Raw genomic sequence first — 16,962 nt, forward strand, 5'->3', positions numbered from 1 at the left:
TCAAGGGCTTAGGGACATCGCATTTGGCTCATCGGCTGGTATTGAAAATGGCAAAGGTGAGGCAGCAGCTCACGTGACAGCACCCGCAAATGTGGGATGTAGGGGTCAGGTTCAGAAACTGGGCATCGAAAAAGGGAGATCGGTTCATGCTAAGAGTTATCTTGCTTTCATTTTTCTGCTTACCAGTAATTCGGCTTTAAATTACACACAGGCTCTAGAGTCATAGCAGGACAGATGTGGCATTTGCGTAGAAAGCTTGCGCAGCAGCTGCAGCGGCGCAGTCTACACACGAACGTTATCAAAACGCTGCGCTCGCGGCAGTTCATCAACGCAGTGACGAGCGAGTCGATCGAACAGCAAACGGACAAGCCCGTGGGCGTGTACTGCGGGGTAGATCCGACGGCCGACAGCCTGCACCTGGGCAACATGGTGACGCTGATGGGGCTGCTGCACTTCCACCTGGCCGGGCACCAGGCGATCCCGCTGGTAGGCAACGCGACCGGTATGATCGGGGATCCGAGTGGGCGCAGCACCGAGCGCGTGGCACTGGGCCGCGATACATTGGCAAAGAACGTTGCTGCGATAGAGAAGCAGCTAAAGCGTTTCTTTGAGCGCGGCACGCAGTACGCGGCTAGAAGGGTTGTTGGGCTGGAGACAGAGAAGCTGGCGAAAATCGAGGTGGCGAGAAATGCAGACTGGTATCGCGATATGAACATTCTCGGCTTTCTGGGAACGGTTGGCAGGTACACGAGAGTGGGGGCGATGGTTGCCCGCGATAGCGTGAAGTCGCGGCTGGCGTCGGCGCAAGGGATCAGCTTCACAGAGTTCTCGTACCAGCTACTGCAGGCCTACGATTTCTGGTACCTGTACCACCACAGGAACTGCCGGGTGCAGATCGGTGGCAGCGACCAGTGGGGTAATATCACAGCGGGCACCGAGCTGATCCACAAGATGCCGCGCGATGACACTGACACAGGCGTGGTGAGTGGGCAGGCAACCAGCCACGAGGCTTTTGGGCTGACGATCCCGCTGCTGGCCACGGCATCCGGCGAAAAGTTCGGCAAGTCTGCCGGCAACGCCATATGGCTGGACGAGCGCAAGACGTCGCCGTTCGACGTCTACCAGTTCTTCGTCAAGACGTCTGATGCGGATGTAGCAAAGTTCCTGAAGATGTTCACGCTGCTGCCGCTGGAGCGAATCGCGCAGGTCATGGAGGAGCATGGAAGGGCACCGGAAAAGTTCGCCGCCCAAAAGCTGCTTGCAGAAGAGGTCACGGAGCTGATCCACGGCGAGGCGGGCGTGCTGCAGGCGAAATGCGCGACCCAGGTGCTGTTTGGCGGAAGGGACCAGAAGATCGAGCAGTTCTCTGCCAGCGAAATCGCCGATGCCTTTGCCAATGATCGGCGCATGGTGGATCTGCCCAGGGCCGATGCCGTGGGCAAGCAAATCGCTGAGCTGGCGGTGCTGGCTGGGGCTTGCTCATCAAAGTCGCAGGCGACGCGGTTGGCGCGCGGCGGCGGACTGTACTGGAACAACACTGCGGTGCCAGACGGCAAGTGGGTACCGGGCAGCGACCAGTTCATCGGCGAGGGCACCATTGGTGTACTGCGGACCGGCAAGACTAGCTACTTCATCATTAGACTGAAATAGAGTTGTATTGAGGCACAAATGAGGAATCTACTTGGCCCGGATGCGGTCGGCAACCAGAGACTGCGCCGAGCCCACACCTAGACCCATGCGCAGCACACGCACAGCAGCAAAGCCGACGGCTAGACACAGCGCCAGCACAACAGATCCCAGCAGCACAGGCACCGAGAACATGAATCTGGGGGCAAACACCTTCCACACCATCAGATGGCGGCGGAAGACAGCCGCAAAGATCGCCGAGCTAGTCGACACCGCCGCATGGTACGCCAGGTACGCTGCAGCAGCGCCCGTGACACGAGCCATGAAGTTCCCGGGTGCTATCCGCAGCAGCTGTGTGCCTAGCGACTGGTTCCACAGCGCAACCAGCGGCACGCCCATTGCACCCAGCACAAAGGCACCTAGCGTGTTCAGCCCGACAATCACACCACAGACGACCAGCTGCATCTCGCGCACGCCCACAAACGCTGTGCTCCACTGCAGCGACACCAGCGTGAACTGGTGTCCCGTAGCAAAGTACCCCATGTACGACAGCAGCCCAAGCATCACCACCTGTGCTGGCACCAGCGACATGCTGCATTGCAGCGCGTCGTGCAGCGCGTCAAATAGTTCCATGGCCAGCAGAATCTCAACAAACAGCACCGACAGCATGATGCCGCCCATTGGCTGCTGCACCAGATACAGCACGCAGAACACGACCGTGACAAAGAGCAGATATGCTACACCGTAGGCGTTGCCAAAGCCCAGAATGATCGCGGTGCGCTTCGGCTGGGCTGCCTGCTTCTTGTGCTTGGCCACTTTTGTCGTGGAGGCATCGGCGATGGCAACGTCAAGGCAGAACGGGCTGGCAAGCCACGCTGCGAGTCCTCCGCCCAGAGCAATCCCAACAGACGTGCGGGCCAGTAGTATACGCAGTTCACTCCAGTTGCCTCCCGACGCCTTGGGCTCGAGTGCAGCCTCGGCATCGATGGAATCCAGGATCCAGTACACGGCTGCCATGCCCATGCTGGCACGCATGCCGATGCCCAGCCATAGTCGTGCCACAGACGCAGTGTCGCTGCGGGACCGCTGCAGGAACCGCAGGACTACCGATGGCACGATCCAGACCATGCCCAGGTTGGCCACTGCCAGCCACACGCTGCTGATTGATGCTGATTCCGAGCCGTAGAACGTTGGCTTGCATCCGCCAGGAATCTGCTCTTCGCGGCACACCGTCGAGTACGATGAAATGCGGTTGAGCACCAGGATTGCAAATGCGCAAATGGCTGCGCGCTGACCAGCAGCCTGCTGAGTTTCTGGCTTCGATGCCAATGTGCTGAGAGCTGCGCCAAACAGCACCAGAGTCAGTGTCTGCAGCAGGTATAAAACGACGCTGTCCTCGTTGAACGTGTAGCTGTTTGACGTGAACACCAAGAGGTGGAAAAGAGTGACCAAAATCGCAACACCGTTCAGTAGCACAGGGATTCCGCGCCGGAAGCCAGGTGGAGAGGTGTCATCAATGCCCACGCCGGCCTGATAGTTCACCAGAGCCTGGAAACAGAACGATCCCAGGGCACCGACTGTGAGTCCCACAACAGCCAGGTCAAGCTGGGATGCATGAGACGAAGCGGCGGTTGCCGACAAAACGGTGTTCAGCGCCTTGGATGCAACCAAGCCAATGATTCCGCCGGCCGCACTGCCAGCCAGGGTCTTGGAGGCAATGGTCTCGAGAGAAGACTGCTGCGAACGCCAATACACAAGGGAGAGGCTGGCCAGCGACAGTAGCATGATTGCCAGACCTGCCAGGATCAGGACAGGATCAAACTGCGCCCACATCTGCCGCAACGTGCCCAGCATGATGCGCAGGAACGCGTAATACTGCGCAGCCGCCTCTTCCTCACCCTCTGCAATAATATTTTTTGTTGCGCGTCGTCTTGAGCTGCTTTAGATCAGCATAGCTTTGCTGTGCCTGGTCATACAGCTCGTCCCACATGCGGACAACGTCGTCAGAGAACCCATGCGAGTGTGACTTTGCCATATATGCCTTCAGATAGCGAACCACCTGGGCCGAGTTCAGCCGCAGGGCATGTAGCAGTCCCCATTCGCCGTCAACCGAATCGTCCGAAGCAAACATCTCGGGGATCACGGCCCCCAGGTTGTTGAATGGCACCGGGAGGCCCAGTACCAGCGCCATGGTCGATACAATGTCAATCTGAGGGGTGCTGCGGATCAGAGGCGCTTCAAACAGTGCTTTGCCCTCTTGGTTCCAGTACTCGTCAGAAAGATGCGTGTTCTTCCACCACCCACGACGCAGGTCCTCATCAAGCGATCTTCCAATTTGGTGTTCGTCAATCAGTGTCTGCGCACGCTCGAGAACACGCCCAGAACGCTCTGCACCGCGCTTTGAATTCCACTCGGTGTTCGAATACACCCACAGCGCAGCATCCACCTCGCGAGGGCTGTCACCGCCATGGTCGCCCTTGGGGTCCATGCCGTGGTCGCCAAACACATACAGTACTGTCGATTTGTCTGATCTGTCGACCGCATCAACGATCATTTTGATTGCCTGGTTCATCTGCTGCAGTTTCAGTGCCATTGCCGGGTGGTCTGGACCGAACCGGTGCCCGCAGTGGTCGACGCCCAGGCAGTGTGCAATAATTGTGTCCCAGCCCTCTTGTAGCTCCGAGAATCCGACCCGGCCATTCGCCATTGTGTTGTGAGGGCCCAGAGAGGGTCCGCCTAGGTCTGAGTGCTCAAGCATTTCCTTCTGCTCGACCAGCCCTCGCCATGCCTCGCGCCGAGCGCTGGCTTCGTCTGAGGTATCATATTCAGGTGGCCCAAGGAACAAAGGCAGCCGACTCAGCACGCCGTCATCAACTGTATGCAGGTCCCAGACATTCAGGCTTGGGAATGGCCGGATCCGCGCCCATCCGCCGTATTCCTGTATACTGTCCCCCTCGGTGCTGTTGAGCTCGTCTGTAAACGTGTCGGCAAGCTCATTTGGGAACAAGCTGGACCACGTATCGTCGCCCAAAAACACCAGGTTGCGCTTATGCCCGCTGCCCTCTCTGCCACGGATCGCCTGCAGCCAGTTGTCCTCGTCAATAGCACTGCCTGCAAAGTTACTCCCGGCATCAATGAATGTCGGTAGCTGGCCGGTGGTCAGTGCCTTCAGTCTCTGCAATGTGGTTGTTGGCGGGTCCGCACGGAACCTATACAGCATGCTGTGCGATGGCCGGGACTGCATGACGCGGTCGATAATCGGCAGGTTGTTGTGGTAAGGCATTTTCCGGACCCTGTCGTCTGTCGCATTCAGCTCGCTGCTAAACATCGCAAAGTCAATCCGCAGAGCATCAACTACAAGGACAATCGAGCGCTCAAACTTTGCTGGGTACCAGCTGGCATTCGCTGCGTCTGGCGCCGGAGTACTGTGGCTCTGCTCAAACGGCAGCACCAGCAAGTGCGAGTGATCGGGCAGCACCATGCGCGTCAGAAGGAAGCCACGCGCAAACAGCCAGAACCCGATTGCGTTGGCCACGACAAAGAACACCGATAGTGACCAGTGGCCGCGCACAGGCAGCTTGCTGGGCTTAGCCACTGGCGTTTCTGATGGCGATTGAGGTTCCGCCATCGGCCGTTTTCGTTAATAGAAGGAAAAGTGCTATTATAGGTCGTAAAGGAGACTGAGAGAAAAGAGGAGCAGGAGAGTCGAGATGTTGAGAATGGAGAAAGGTTAGGGAGGAAGCGGAGTTGAGCAGGTCCAAGAAGCCATCGAGTGGCCGCCCCGCAAGCCATGGCCACATTCGATAACGTGGGTGAACTACAGATTTCTTGATCTTGGGCGATCTGGGCAAGTGTCGGCTCCCACCTGCACACAGTATCGTGTGTATGCCACAGCACGCTACCCATCCAGTGGCAGCATGTGGCGACCAATATTCAGATGTTTCTATCACCAGCAGTGCTGCCCAGCTGGATTTATTTTAATGGCTTTGCACGGTAGCATTCATCACACTCATTCCTTTGACGATACAGCAGCGAACGAGTTGATTCCAGTCTTGGCCCGCTGGTACGCCTCGTCCGACATTGGCGAGAACACGATCGGGCAGTCCTTCTGCGGCATCTGGTACAGGTTCTCTGGCTTGTGCGAGTTCATGGCATCTATCCGTGCAAACTCGCGGAACCTCGGCAGATCGCCCTTGAACTTCATGTAGGCATCGATGTTGTAGCAGTCGCGTGGGCCAAGCTGCTGCAGCACCCGGTTCTTGAACGCATTCTTAAAGTAGTACAGCGCGTGGAAAATGTAGTCGCTGTACGGTGTCCACTTTGGAAACTGCTGCTCCAGCGCAAACCGGCCATCCTCGCGCCTCACCAGCGGATGGAACACGGGCGTGGTCAGGCTGATCACCGGATGCTGGTTCGGGTACTCGCGCGGAATGTCAACGCGGAACCTTATCACACCGTCCTTCCAGTACCCACGCTTGACGAACATGACGCCGTGCCACACGTTGATTGATGTCAGCGACGGCATTACGTACATCCCGCGCGGGCAGTGGCCCAAAGTGCTAAGCCCAAGCAGCTCGATCCGCAGCTCGCACCGCCGCATGTGCTCCGAGTAGAACCGCCCAGTGCTATTGATTGCCAGGGGCACCGCGGGTCCTTGCAGGTCCTCCTCCGAAATGTGCACCTCTGCCATCCCCTGGTCCTGCGCTGGCGGCTTTGCATCAACGTCCATTGCGTTGTCGGTTCGATCATGTGCTGTCGCTGGCTTTTTGCTCGGCACCTGCCATGATGCGGGCCCGGAGAAGTCTATGTTGCTGGCTTTCTTCTGTGTTGCTGACGGACTAGCACCATTGGTGTATGTCGCAAAGAAAAGGTCTTTGAGCCGCTGTGACGGCGACATTGTGCCCATGAGCGGTGTGAATTGTGGCCCGAAATGCTCGCGCCCTGTGAAGCGGCCACCTGCGTTCTCTGTTGCTGTTTCCTAATAGCGAACACGCGTGATTAGCAGCAAGGCTCATTCACATCCCAGAGTCAGACCAAATGCAACAAGGCTCACACCAGTACGCTACCTCCATGCTTGCTTCTGTGGGAAATAATGTTTTGCGATGCGAATTTGAGAAATTGGAAATGAAAATGAAAATGATTTGAGAGGTGAGAGTGGGTGAGAAATAGTCAACAACTCAGCCACTTTCAAGAGCGCATGCATTGGGCAGTTCTTGTTGACAATTAAATCTGGCGCCTAATTGTCGGCCACGGCCATGTTTCACCGGAAGACCGTTTCCAGATCTGCAGTCCAACAAGGCCCAAGCCATGCCCTCAGACAAAGACCACGGCAGGCAGCCACCATCGCCGCTCGCCTTGGCATTGCGTATGTGTATCCGGCATCTTGTGTGGACAGGGCGATGTGGGGTTGCTAGAGGTGTACCTTCAGCATATGCCACAGCACTGGCTGAGAAGGTATTTAGGGTGTGTCGAGCGTGAATACCTCGTGACTAAGAGTAAGGAAAAGGGGGCATTGCTATCCACTTGGACTGGTTGGAGGGCATGTAGCATACTGGGCAAGTATATGCTGACTGGGATATGCGCTGAAAGCATGCCACGATCCAAGACCGCTCAACCCATAACCGCCGAAAGTTTTCGCGTAGTTGCCTCGGTGCCAGACCAGGTGCCACAGATCGAGAGCATAAAATCCGACACTCTCAGTTCACAAATCCAGATTTCAATACCTACCCCACACATGTCAGCACACGAGCAGGCACGGGAAGTGCGGCTCGCCTATCTCCATACAGCAAGCCGAGCAGCATTCAGCATATGCCCGCAAATGGCCGCCTACTTTGGCAACCAGTTCCACACGGCACTCGGCCCGACTCGCGTTCCAGACATGATCTCGCGCCAGATGTGTCCGTACTGCGGATCGGTCCTGGTTGACGCACACAGTGTGTCGCGTGTCAATATCAGCAATGCAAATTCCCGGCGGAGGAATACGAAAGGCGGGGCAACTGCCGGCAGGATCATCAAGGTCAAGCTCAATGCCAGCGCACAGACGATCTCGGCTAAAGCGACCAAAGAGGAGCGAGCCAGAATTGCCAAGGACCGACGCAACTGCGTCAGCTACATGTGCGCCATGTGTTCGTCGCAGATTGTGTTTCCTGGCGCGTCCACATCACAGCTCGAAGCTGCTGGGCTGTCCAACGCACAGTGGAGAACTGAGCAGAGGCAGCGGAAATTGCAGACTGCTGCAGGGACTAGACACGCAGCTGAGGAGCCAAAGCCAGACACCGAGGTGGAGCCCAAGCCCAAACCTAAGCCCACATACAATCCTGCTCCAGCCAAGGCACCCACAACAATGCCAACTTCCAAGAAACAGAAGCACAGTGCTTCTGCCAGCACGCCATCAGCAATCGAGCCGCAATCCAAGAAGCGCAAGAAGAACAAAAAGTCGGGGCTTTTGGCCATGGTTGCTGCAAACCAGAAGAAGGCGGATCAGAAGGCGAGCAATAGTGCACCGGCATTTAGTCTCACAGACTTCCTGTCCGATCTTTAGTATGAAATAGAAAGTGAAGGTTGGCCCCCTCTTCTACTGTCTGTTGGGAGCCGGATTGTTCGCGCGGCCGGTATATTGTTGTCGCGCAAATGGTCATTACGTCTCGAATTTCTTGCGTATAGCAGTAGATTGTTATTGCATTGCCTCGTGCATGCTCTGAGCAATGAACAATTCCTACCATGTGCGCTGCCGTATGCCGCGGTCCGCGTGGGTAGCAATGGGCTGGGCGATTTAAAAGCATAGCGTGGTCTCCCGCAAGTTTGCCCCTCTCCGAAAGAAAAAACAAAAAATAATCCATGTTCTACGGTTGAGCTTCAATATCTACATACCCACTTATATTCTTCTATAACCCAGCGCTATTGTGACCATGGCGATAGAGACACTACACGACGGCATGCAGCGCAGATTCTCGGCCGGCAACTCTGGGCAGCTACCACTGCCGTCACCGATGAGCACCAGATCGGCATCCAGCTCGTCCTCCAGCAAGCGGCTAATCCAGATACTGCAATACCTGAATCCGCTGTACTATGCTCGCATCGCGCAGACATTTCTGGCCTCGGTGCTCGAGGTCTATGGGCTGTCAGGCACTCAATCTTCAGGACGCATTGCAGGCACTGGCCATGACAACGGCGAGTCGATGATGGGCTACGAGTCACTGCAAGACGACCCCGCTGGTGCCAATGCGCATCATTACATCACTGCCAATTACCTGCCGCCTGATGTCTCCGACCAGATCACCTATCTGCCGAACCTGAATCTGGGCGACGAGTACAGGCACTCGACTCTAGTGGCTGATGGATTAACGCCCTTCACAGATGCAGTGCTGGAACCACTCTCGGCATCTGCTACTCCGAAGCCATCTCTCGATGCAGCTGACGAGTGCCCAAGCCCTAAAGCCGATGATGCCACACCTGAAGAGGATCCTGCCCCCGAAAGCAACAACACTTCACCAGAAGCTACTGCTGTTGATAGCAACAAGAGCCCCGAACCAGCAGAGCAGCCTGTAGTGGAAAGTGGCGATGATTCTCCTACTGAAGGGGTTGATGCTGCGTGCGATGGCGCTCCTGAGGCAGCACTCAACGATGGACGCGCTAATAATGAGGAGGATATTCATTCAGAGAGATCAACACAGTGCTCTGAGACGCCCACCGTGCGAGCTGCAAGTCCTAGGGAACCAGCACCAGCCAAGAACAAGAACCGGCCCAACGGCGGTCGCAAGAGCAAACGAAACAGAAGCAATCGCAGGTCCAAGGTCGTAGCCACCTAGTATTTCCAAGCACGTTCATTGTTTTATTTATCCAGGATAATTAAGGATATACTACCATTTAACGCGACTTTGGGAGCTTGATGCCGACGATGTAGGCGTTGAACGCATAGGGCATTTCCATTCGGGTCTTCATTTCGGTGAATGCCTCAAAGTCGCCTTGGCCAGAGCTACTATGGCCATGGCTGTCATCACTTGCATCCTTGCCCTCATCCTCGCAGGAACTGGCCTCTCCGTCAGTTTCCTCGCTACTATCACTGTTTTTATCCTCGTCGCTTTCTTCATCACCGTCCTTGGTGCGCGGACTGATCCACACACTGACATCGTCGAACCCAGCCTCCAGCATCGCCTCCTTGAGATCTGATATTGTGTAGACGCGAAACTCGTAGCTGAAGCAGTTTTTGAGCACCGACCCATCGCGCATCTTGAATCCGAGCGAGAAGCGAATGGTGTTGCTCATCAGGTCGTAACTGTGCTGGTGGAAGTAATACTTGAAGCTACCCAAGTCGCGGATATTGCTGATGCCCGATTTGGTCGCTTCGACACCCCCAAAGATATCACAAAACAAGAGACCAAAGTCGTTCAGGTTCTTCAGACTGTGCTTCAAGTACCGGATCAGATCTTGGCGCTGGTGGAAATAGCACATAGCATAGTTGAGCGAGGCGATGATGTCGACGCGCGGCAGGCTGAGTCTATGCAGCTCCTCGCTTGCAGATCCGCTGCCCTTTACCGCCATTACATCAGCGCATACCAGTTTGATTCGTGAGCCAAGCGACGATTCGTGGTGGCCAGCTCCACCAACCGTGTGTTCCATGGCATAGTCGATTACATTCTTGTCGATATCCACGCCGTACGCACAGCGCTCGGGCGACGAATCAGTGCGGACCCACTCGGCACACAGAACCGCTGTGCCGCAGAAATCCTCGCGCATGGTCAGCGCATGTCGCCGGTGACCATGCAGCGGATCGTCGAGACCAGAGTCGGACGATTCGCCCGGGCTCTGATTCGCTGGCCGCTTTTTTGTTGCGTGGTCCAGATGCTGTGTACAGAGCTTACGGTAGATGGTATCCAAATTGCGCACCTCCTTGCGCGGCTTCTGCACTGCTTGCTGGTACAGCTGATGCTTGTCGGCAAGCTCGGCCATAGTTTTTGGCCGCTGGTGCTTGGTTTTTGCTTTCGTGGCCACCGGCTCTTCGGCAGTGCTCTTGAGCCATGACCCGGGCGCCTTGCTGGCGGTTCTGCTCTTGCTCTTACCCATGCTGGTCTTTTTTATAACTTGAAGAATGGAATGCGGAAACAAAAATGATGCGTTGGCGTAGGGTGGCGATGCCCGGCTATTTTTTTTTTGACCGGGCTATAAAATCGGAGAAAAAATTAGGAGCGAATCGTAGCGTGACGAGTCTGCTGATGTGGCTCGCGTCCTCCCTCCTGCGTCAGCTTCCACACCTTCATGTCCTGGAACGGAGAATATAGATGTAGCCGCCTATACAGTATACTTGCCAGATATGCATTATCGAATACATGCCATTAAACCCAGACTGCATATAAATTAATGTGCGGGTTTGTGGTTCGAGAGATACGTGCGAGTCATCAATGAAACGTCACAACCGCCATCAGGAGCAAGTTACGATCGATCAGAGTCCTATACTGCAGCGCACAGTCGCCCCAGAACACAGTACCAGTTTTCAGGTACTCAAGCCCCTGCTGGTGCCAAATGGACCCCGGCACCCCATGGCTGGGCATAAGGCGGGCCATGTGCTAGGTTCATAACACCGTTTGCAACATGCCTGACATTGTCTGGCCCATGATATGAATGGAGTGGGCTTATACATTGTAAAAAAGCGCAGCTATCCCACAAAGGTATGGACAAAAAAGAGCCTGGCACTACAACGAGACATATAGTACGCTGAACTACTAATCTGTGGACCCGGCGCAGATGTTGCAGAGGCTTCTTTTATCCAGGTAGATGTCGTCGCTTGGGATGCTGGCAATAACTGAGGCGTGCATTGGTCGACTCAAGATGAAGAAACAAAGGGAAAGATGAATTAATTTGGCGCTCGAGGAGTATGGAGGATGGAAAACTGCTTTTTCTTCCGGAGGTGTGTAGTGAACACTATGCTCTTGGTTTCAGCCTGGCAACCCTGCCCACATGCCGACAAGCGGACCTCATTTCCTGAGCCTCCTGCAAAACGAAATGTGCACTCATTCCGTTGCAAAAGAGGAGGGCGAATCCGCCTGGCATTTGCTTCGGTCAAGAATGTAGGGGCAGCTGTGAGGGAAAGGACACACACCCCCAGCACCCTTGGTCGTCCTTTGATATGCAAGAAACCAATTTGCACACCACACACATGCCGGTCCTGCCCACATTCTGCCTCTTGTTCTAAGCCTAGCTGCATGCTCTGCATTTTGGCGTAGAGGCGAGAAGCATTGCTCTTTCTCAGTAATCCAACTCGGAGAAACCCACATTGAGGCTTTTGTACCAGGACGACCCACGAGGGATCCGCCTCTGGCCACCTAGGATCCGCAATATCTGAGAAAATATTATTACAGATGCGCACCGAATTTTAATGAACTATTGAGATATGTACCAGCATACGCATGTACTGGTGCTCTCGCTCACAATACCATGAGAAGGATTCAAGGAGGTTCTCCATCACACTCGAGAGCGGCCTTTGCTGGGGGTCAATCCCTATCGACGACAAGGAGCATTTCGACTTCCCTTTCTTTGCCCACTTAAATTGTGTTGAAAGGCAGCTTGTATGGAGGATGCAGAACATTTTCAGCAAATGGGATGTCGCAAAGTTTGACCACGAGAGCTTGGAAATCATGCCGTCACAAATTTTCAGAACGCACAGCCACAAATATCTGTTGGTCATGCATTTGCATACATCAGGCACCTCGGAGGTTGTCAGTTTTTCTTTTCAACAGGAGCATCCCCGGAAGAACTGAAAGCCACTCACTATGAAGAGAAAAGGCTGTTCAAGATAATTGCTGTTAGGGTTCAAATGAAAGGCAGCACTCCACGTAAACAATATTGCCAGGTGTCATTTGGGATTAGAGAAAATAAAAGACAATACGCTCACCCTGGTCACTACTCGATACTCTTGGTACATGCCCACAGCTTTCTTGGTAGGTGTCTGCCCTATCACTCTCTTTGTGATTGACATATGCGGACAAACAGGTTGCTTCTCTGCATGATGCATCTACTGCCCCCTTTCACTTGCTCTCGACCCACTTTTACAGATGGGAGTGAAAAAGCTCGATGCTATGTACATACTCAGATATGCATATGTAGGGGCAAATATTATTGCTGAGGATGAAATTGAAGAAAGGGCCGCTTGCGAAAAACAGAACTAGACCTGCTCTCTCTTGTGGCCACCTGGGGGTTGCAATCCTCTCATCCTGCACCTCCCCATGAGATGTGTTCCTTCCTCAGCCCTTTTTTCTTCACTCTGGATGTTTTGGGCACAAGGTAGGAAATACAGGGCTGTGAAGAGTAGCAAAGCAAAAAGGAATGAGGAATGGATCTAAGATATGTGTATTTCCGTTGGGTGTGGAAGGATATTCGGATGGTGGTATGTCACTCCAAAAGTAACAGAGTCAAGGATTATATTGATATATGGATACTTAAAAACAAAGGAAAGAATAGGGGTGGGCTTAAATGTTTTATACTCTCGCTCAAGTAGCACAGCCAAAAGGAAATGGTATACAAGGGAACTAGCGTTAGCCGAAAGAAAAATTATGTAGTTACCAACAGTATCAGCACACCACTGGGCTGGCATACTTGCGGAGAGATCGGTGAAGTCATCTTGTGGTTGAACTCTGAGCCACCGGGCACCTAAATACTACCCTGGATATTAACCAAGCAAAGATTCTATCCGGATCCGAATCAGTGATAGGAACCTGATGTGTCCGTGGTATGAAGGATGCACTTAGCCATCATAGTACCATGTTTCTGAATTATGTTAGCGGACTTTGGCCATAACAGGCCATAGCACGGATCCACGGTGCCGCTTACCTCACTCTAGCGGCCTCGTTATAAAATGTGTTTCCTCCAAATTCCTAACGGCTGTTGTAATTGTATGTGTGTTTTCTGGTCACTGTGAAGCTAGAGTGTAAAATGATATTTAAAAAGTAATTACAATGCCAACATATCTAATGTGATACATACAGATAATACAAAGGAGAGAGGAGGGTAAGCTATAGGCATCTAGAGAAGTGCTTGGGTGCTACAACCAAAAATTGAACACAAGGATAAAAATGAGTATGGACATGTGTAGTCTACAATAATTGGATCGTTGGATTACATAATATATGACTGATTTGCGAGGTATCCATATATGCATGTTGCATGAGCATGTGATTCCAATAGCAAGTCACATGTTCAAGTTTTTTGTTTATTAGAAACTCAGCAAGATAATAAATCGATTGAATGTTATTTTCATGTAAATGGTTTCTTTCCTCCAGTTACTACACTGCCCATGGTTGGAGTTATTTTTTGTTGAAAATGCATGCCAGCATTCCATCAGACATCTTCAGTAGACTAATAAATACTGTGCCCAAAGACATGTTCAGCAAGATGGGTGGTAATGTGCCGGTACATGGTCGAGTTCTATGCGGTATCACCGCCTGTGGGGGGGGTTGAAAAACGTGGCATTAGAAAGGCTCATGGATATGCGTCTGTTGATGCAGGCTGAAAGGACTTGGGATGCCTGCTCAACAGTGGAGGCAGCATATTGGCAACTCAGATTCCATCTGGCTAGTTGTTGTGTTCTGTGCAACCCAGTGTTCTAACACGCATGTCTACTTGATATGCATTTCTTAGCACGTAACATTGCAAAAGTACACTATGAATGGGCACGGCATATATCCCAAAGTCTCATGCAGGTGATGGCTTGGTATCGTAGGCGTTGATGGGCGAGCTGCGCATCATGCCAGCAACCGAGCTGTACGATGATGTGCGTGGGGCTGGTGAGTGGTCGCGCTTCTGCTGGGCAACAGGGATGGGTGTAGCCGAGGCTGATGCGCTGGTGCTGCCCTGCTTGTCCGTCTGCGGGGTGCTGTTACCGGACGACGAGACACCCTTGTTGACGTTGCTCAGCAAAGCCAGATTCTTGTACGTGAAATCGTCAAACACACGCTCAGTCTCCTCGTCATCCAGCTCCTCACCTGGCTCCATGGCAACAGCATCAGCATTCTCAGAGCCAGCAATCGATCCGGGGCGGCTGAGGCGGTCGTCGGCGCGCTGCATTTTCATGTCGATTTCCGAGAGGTTCGCGTCAACGCCACGGCTGGGGCGGCGCGAGCGGCTGGTGGTGGACTTTTTGCCGTTCATCAGAATCTGCACAGAGGCGCAGCGCGAATGCGATTTGCTCGAGACATTCGACAGCGCAGGATCCTGGATGCCGTCAGAGTGCTGGCTGGGCGTGCGGCTCAGCGAGGCGAATTTGGCGTGACCAGCAGGCAATGGCGGCAGAGCAATGGCGGCGTTGGCAACCGAGGGCGGTGGGATCGGGCTTGCGGGCTCGAGGTCGTCGTCACCGATCTGCTCAAAGTCCGATTCACTGAGCGAGTTTAGGCTGTTACGTGTGCTCGACGACTCAGTCTTTGCCAGGGGACCAGCGGACTTTGGGCTCTGCTTTCCATCATCCTTGAATGAGTACCGGTCGCTGCTGTCCGCTGATGCAATCGACCCGTCCTTGGTTTCCGGAGCGCTCTCAGCAGGCTTCTTCAGGCCCTCAGGTGACATTTCGCTGAACAGCTTTTTCAGCTGGCCGATGCTTGGGGCACTACCGGTCTGCAAGGCGCTGGGCGGGAAGAGCGCTGGCTGCGACATGCGGCGCTCGCTCGAAATTCCCGGGAAGGCACGCAGGATGGGCGGGTCCTTTTTGGCAGGGGCGGGAGAAGGGTCGGTGGGCTTTGCGGGAAGCACTGGGCGGCGAGCTGCGTCGATCTGCAGGAAGGTAGCGTTGGAGAGACGCTGGATTTCGGAGCGCTGGCAGGACTCGAAATAGCTCGTGTCGACGTCATCATCGGGCATAGGCACAAAGGGCGGCTCAATGCTGCGGATATTAGCAAGGTCCCAGTCGCTGTAGAGGGCGGCCTTGCGGAAATCCTTCCAGTGTGCGCGGCTGGCGGGGTCGGGGTGCAGCAGGGCGCGGATAAGCGACTGGGCGTTCTCACTCATGTATCCATCGTCGTCGGGCCAGTCAATGGCATGGTTGAGGATGTTGCGGAAGATGGCCTCGGGCGACTCGTCGGTGAAGGGCGGGTAGCCGCAGAGGAACTCAAACAGACAGACACCCAACGCCCACCAGTCAACCGCCAGTCCGTTGCCAGCACCCAGCAGCAGCTCGGGCGCCAAGTAGTCGGGGGTGCCGAGGAACGCGCGCTCGCTTTTGCGGGCGTGGGCGCGCTTGGACGGCGGCGGGGCACGGCCAGCGTGCGGGTTGTTGGAGGCCGAGGCCGGCGCCGGAGCATTGTGGCCGGGCTTGGAGAGCTCCATCGTCCAGTACTCGTCGCTCTTGTCGGGGTCAGGCTCACTCTCAGGCTTGCCGTCGGCTCCGGCGCGTACAGCAACCTGGCTGAGGCCAAAGTCGCTGAGTTTGATGTGGCCATCACTGCAAAGAATGACGTTGTCCGGCTTGATATCGCGGTGGACGATAGAGTTGCGATGCAGGTAGTCGATAGCGCAGGCGATTTCGGCGGTGTAGAAGCGCGCAGCGTCCTCGTCCATGACGCCCCAGACGCGCAGAAGCCCGGCGAGATCGCCGCCGATCAGATACTCCATGACCAGGAACAGATGCTTCGACGAGTGGAAGGCGTAGTAGAGCTGAACAACCCAGTCGGCCGACAGCAGCGACAGCGCGCGCCGCTCGGCCAACGCCTGGGTGACCATGTTTTTGTTGATCATGTCCTTCTTGCGCATGACCTTGATTGCATACAGGTCCTTTGTGGCCTTCTTGCGCGCCAGATACACGCGTCCGAATGCCCCGCGCGAGATCGGCTTGACGAAATCAAAGTCGTCGATCGACGGCATGCGCTGTGCCTTAGCCGAGGACTCGCGGCTGCAGGCGAATGTGCTGTTGGTGCGCTGCCGCGACGGAGACATGGCCGATGGCTCGCCGATCGCCGCACTGATGCTGGTGCTGATTGTCAGGCCAGCGGGTACAGCAGCCGGCGAGGGCGTCGATGGCTGCGACGGTGTCGACGGTGTCGATGGTGCCGACGGTGCCGACGGTGACGGCAGCATGATGGGCGGCGGATGCTGCGCCGGGATGCGCAGCTTGCCTGTATGGGCGAATGGCGAGTTCCGACGCCGGAGCGTCGTCGGGCCAGCCGGCGGCGGAGTGCCCGGGCCAGGATTCTTGCGCGTATTGGCGACTCCGTGGTGGTGGCCGCGGAAGAGCGCAGCGAACAGTGAAACCAGCTTACGCGAACCGCTGCTGCTGCTGGCGTGCGAGTCGGTCTCGGAAGCATCGGCGTGTCGCAAATGGCGGCTGATGCTGCGGCGGCCCGGGCGCAATGGCTT

General features: G+C 55.0%; 8 protein-coding genes across 8 annotated transcripts; 4 read left to right on the forward strand and 4 right to left on the reverse strand.

Annotated features, from left to right (window-relative positions):
- Positions 1 to 160: 160 nt before the first annotated feature.
- Positions 161 to 1,664, forward strand: DL89DRAFT_268981 (uncharacterized protein). Its single transcript, XM_040888105.1, has one exon. It carries the CDS (start codon positions 427 to 429, stop codon positions 1,648 to 1,650), a length of 1,224 nt encoding a protein of 407 aa, XP_040741613.1. The 5' UTR covers positions 161 to 426; the 3' UTR covers positions 1,651 to 1,664.
- A 13-nt stretch (positions 1,665 to 1,677) lies between these two features.
- On the reverse strand, positions 1,678 to 5,530 carry DL89DRAFT_302604 (uncharacterized protein; the record flags this gene model as incomplete). Its single annotated transcript, XM_040890853.1, has 5 exons — positions 4,502 to 5,530; positions 4,003 to 4,294; positions 3,603 to 3,861; positions 3,205 to 3,556; positions 1,678 to 3,156 (listed from the first exon to the last, which is right to left on the reverse strand). The coding sequence occupies exons 1-5, from the start codon at positions 5,252 to 5,254 to the stop codon at positions 1,678 to 1,680; spliced, it is 3,135 nt and encodes a 1,044-aa protein (XP_040741614.1). The 5' UTR covers positions 5,255 to 5,530.
- A 105-nt stretch (positions 5,531 to 5,635) lies between these two features.
- DL89DRAFT_225477 (uncharacterized protein) lies at positions 5,636 to 6,151 on the reverse strand (the record flags this gene model as incomplete). The annotated part of the gene is made up of 1 exon (XM_040884754.1): positions 5,636 to 6,151. The coding sequence occupies one exon, from the start codon at positions 6,149 to 6,151 to the stop codon at positions 5,636 to 5,638; it is 516 nt and encodes a 171-aa protein (XP_040741615.1).
- Positions 6,152 to 7,319: 1,168 nt separating this feature from the next.
- DL89DRAFT_268983 (uncharacterized protein) lies at positions 7,320 to 8,264 on the forward strand. Its single transcript, XM_040888106.1, has one exon. The coding sequence runs from the start codon at positions 7,361 to 7,363 to the stop codon at positions 8,165 to 8,167; it is 807 nt and encodes a 268-aa protein (XP_040741616.1). The 5' UTR covers positions 7,320 to 7,360; the 3' UTR covers positions 8,168 to 8,264.
- Positions 8,265 to 8,499: 235 nt separating this feature from the next.
- DL89DRAFT_323973 (uncharacterized protein) lies at positions 8,500 to 9,434 on the forward strand (the record flags this gene model as incomplete). The annotated part of the gene is made up of 1 exon (XM_040891428.1): positions 8,500 to 9,434. Exon 1 carries the CDS (start codon positions 8,535 to 8,537, stop codon positions 9,432 to 9,434), a length of 900 nt encoding a protein of 299 aa, XP_040741617.1. The 5' UTR covers positions 8,500 to 8,534.
- Positions 9,435 to 9,469: 35 nt separating this feature from the next.
- Positions 9,470 to 10,719, reverse strand: DL89DRAFT_268984 (uncharacterized protein). The gene has a single exon (XM_040888107.1). It carries the CDS (start codon positions 10,687 to 10,689, stop codon positions 9,493 to 9,495), a length of 1,197 nt encoding a protein of 398 aa, XP_040741618.1. The 5' UTR covers positions 10,690 to 10,719; the 3' UTR covers positions 9,470 to 9,492.
- Positions 10,720 to 11,265: 546 nt separating this feature from the next.
- DL89DRAFT_36375 (uncharacterized protein) lies at positions 11,266 to 11,894 on the forward strand. Its single transcript, XM_040891576.1, has 2 exons — positions 11,266 to 11,291; positions 11,377 to 11,894. Exon 2 carries the CDS (start codon positions 11,505 to 11,507, stop codon positions 11,844 to 11,846), a length of 342 nt encoding a protein of 113 aa, XP_040741619.1. The 5' UTR covers positions 11,266 to 11,291; positions 11,377 to 11,504; the 3' UTR covers positions 11,847 to 11,894.
- Positions 11,895 to 15,435: 3,541 nt separating this feature from the next.
- Positions 15,436 to 16,470, reverse strand: DL89DRAFT_225492 (kinase-like protein; the record flags this gene model as incomplete). The annotated part of the gene is made up of 2 exons (XM_040884757.1): positions 15,436 to 15,846; positions 16,012 to 16,470. Coding segments are annotated over 2 exons (870 nt in total), but the record flags the coding sequence as incomplete, so codon positions are not given.
- Positions 16,471 to 16,962: the final 492 nt, after the last annotated feature.

The sequence above is a fragment of the Linderina pennispora genome (genome assembly GCF_002104995.1).
Source record: "Linderina pennispora strain ATCC 12442 chromosome Unknown DL89scaffold_11, whole genome shotgun sequence".
In the NCBI taxonomy this organism is placed as follows: Eukaryota; Fungi; Kickxellomycota; class Kickxellomycetes; order Kickxellales; family Kickxellaceae; genus Linderina; species Linderina pennispora.

Coding starts and splice junctions, on each gene's coding strand:
- DL89DRAFT_268981 (XM_040888105.1), top strand. CDS start 427: ATGGTGACGCTGATGGGGCTGCTGCACTTCCACCTGGCCGGGCACCAG.
- DL89DRAFT_268983 (XM_040888106.1), top strand. CDS start 7,361: ATGTCAGCACACGAGCAGGCACGGGAAGTGCGGCTCGCCTATCTCCAT.
- DL89DRAFT_268984 (XM_040888107.1), bottom strand. CDS start 10,689: ATGGGTAAGAGCAAGAGCAGAACCGCCAGCAAGGCGCCCGGGTCATGG.
- DL89DRAFT_36375 (XM_040891576.1), top strand. CDS start 11,505: ATGGAAAACTGCTTTTTCTTCCGGAGGTGTGTAGTGAACACTATGCTC.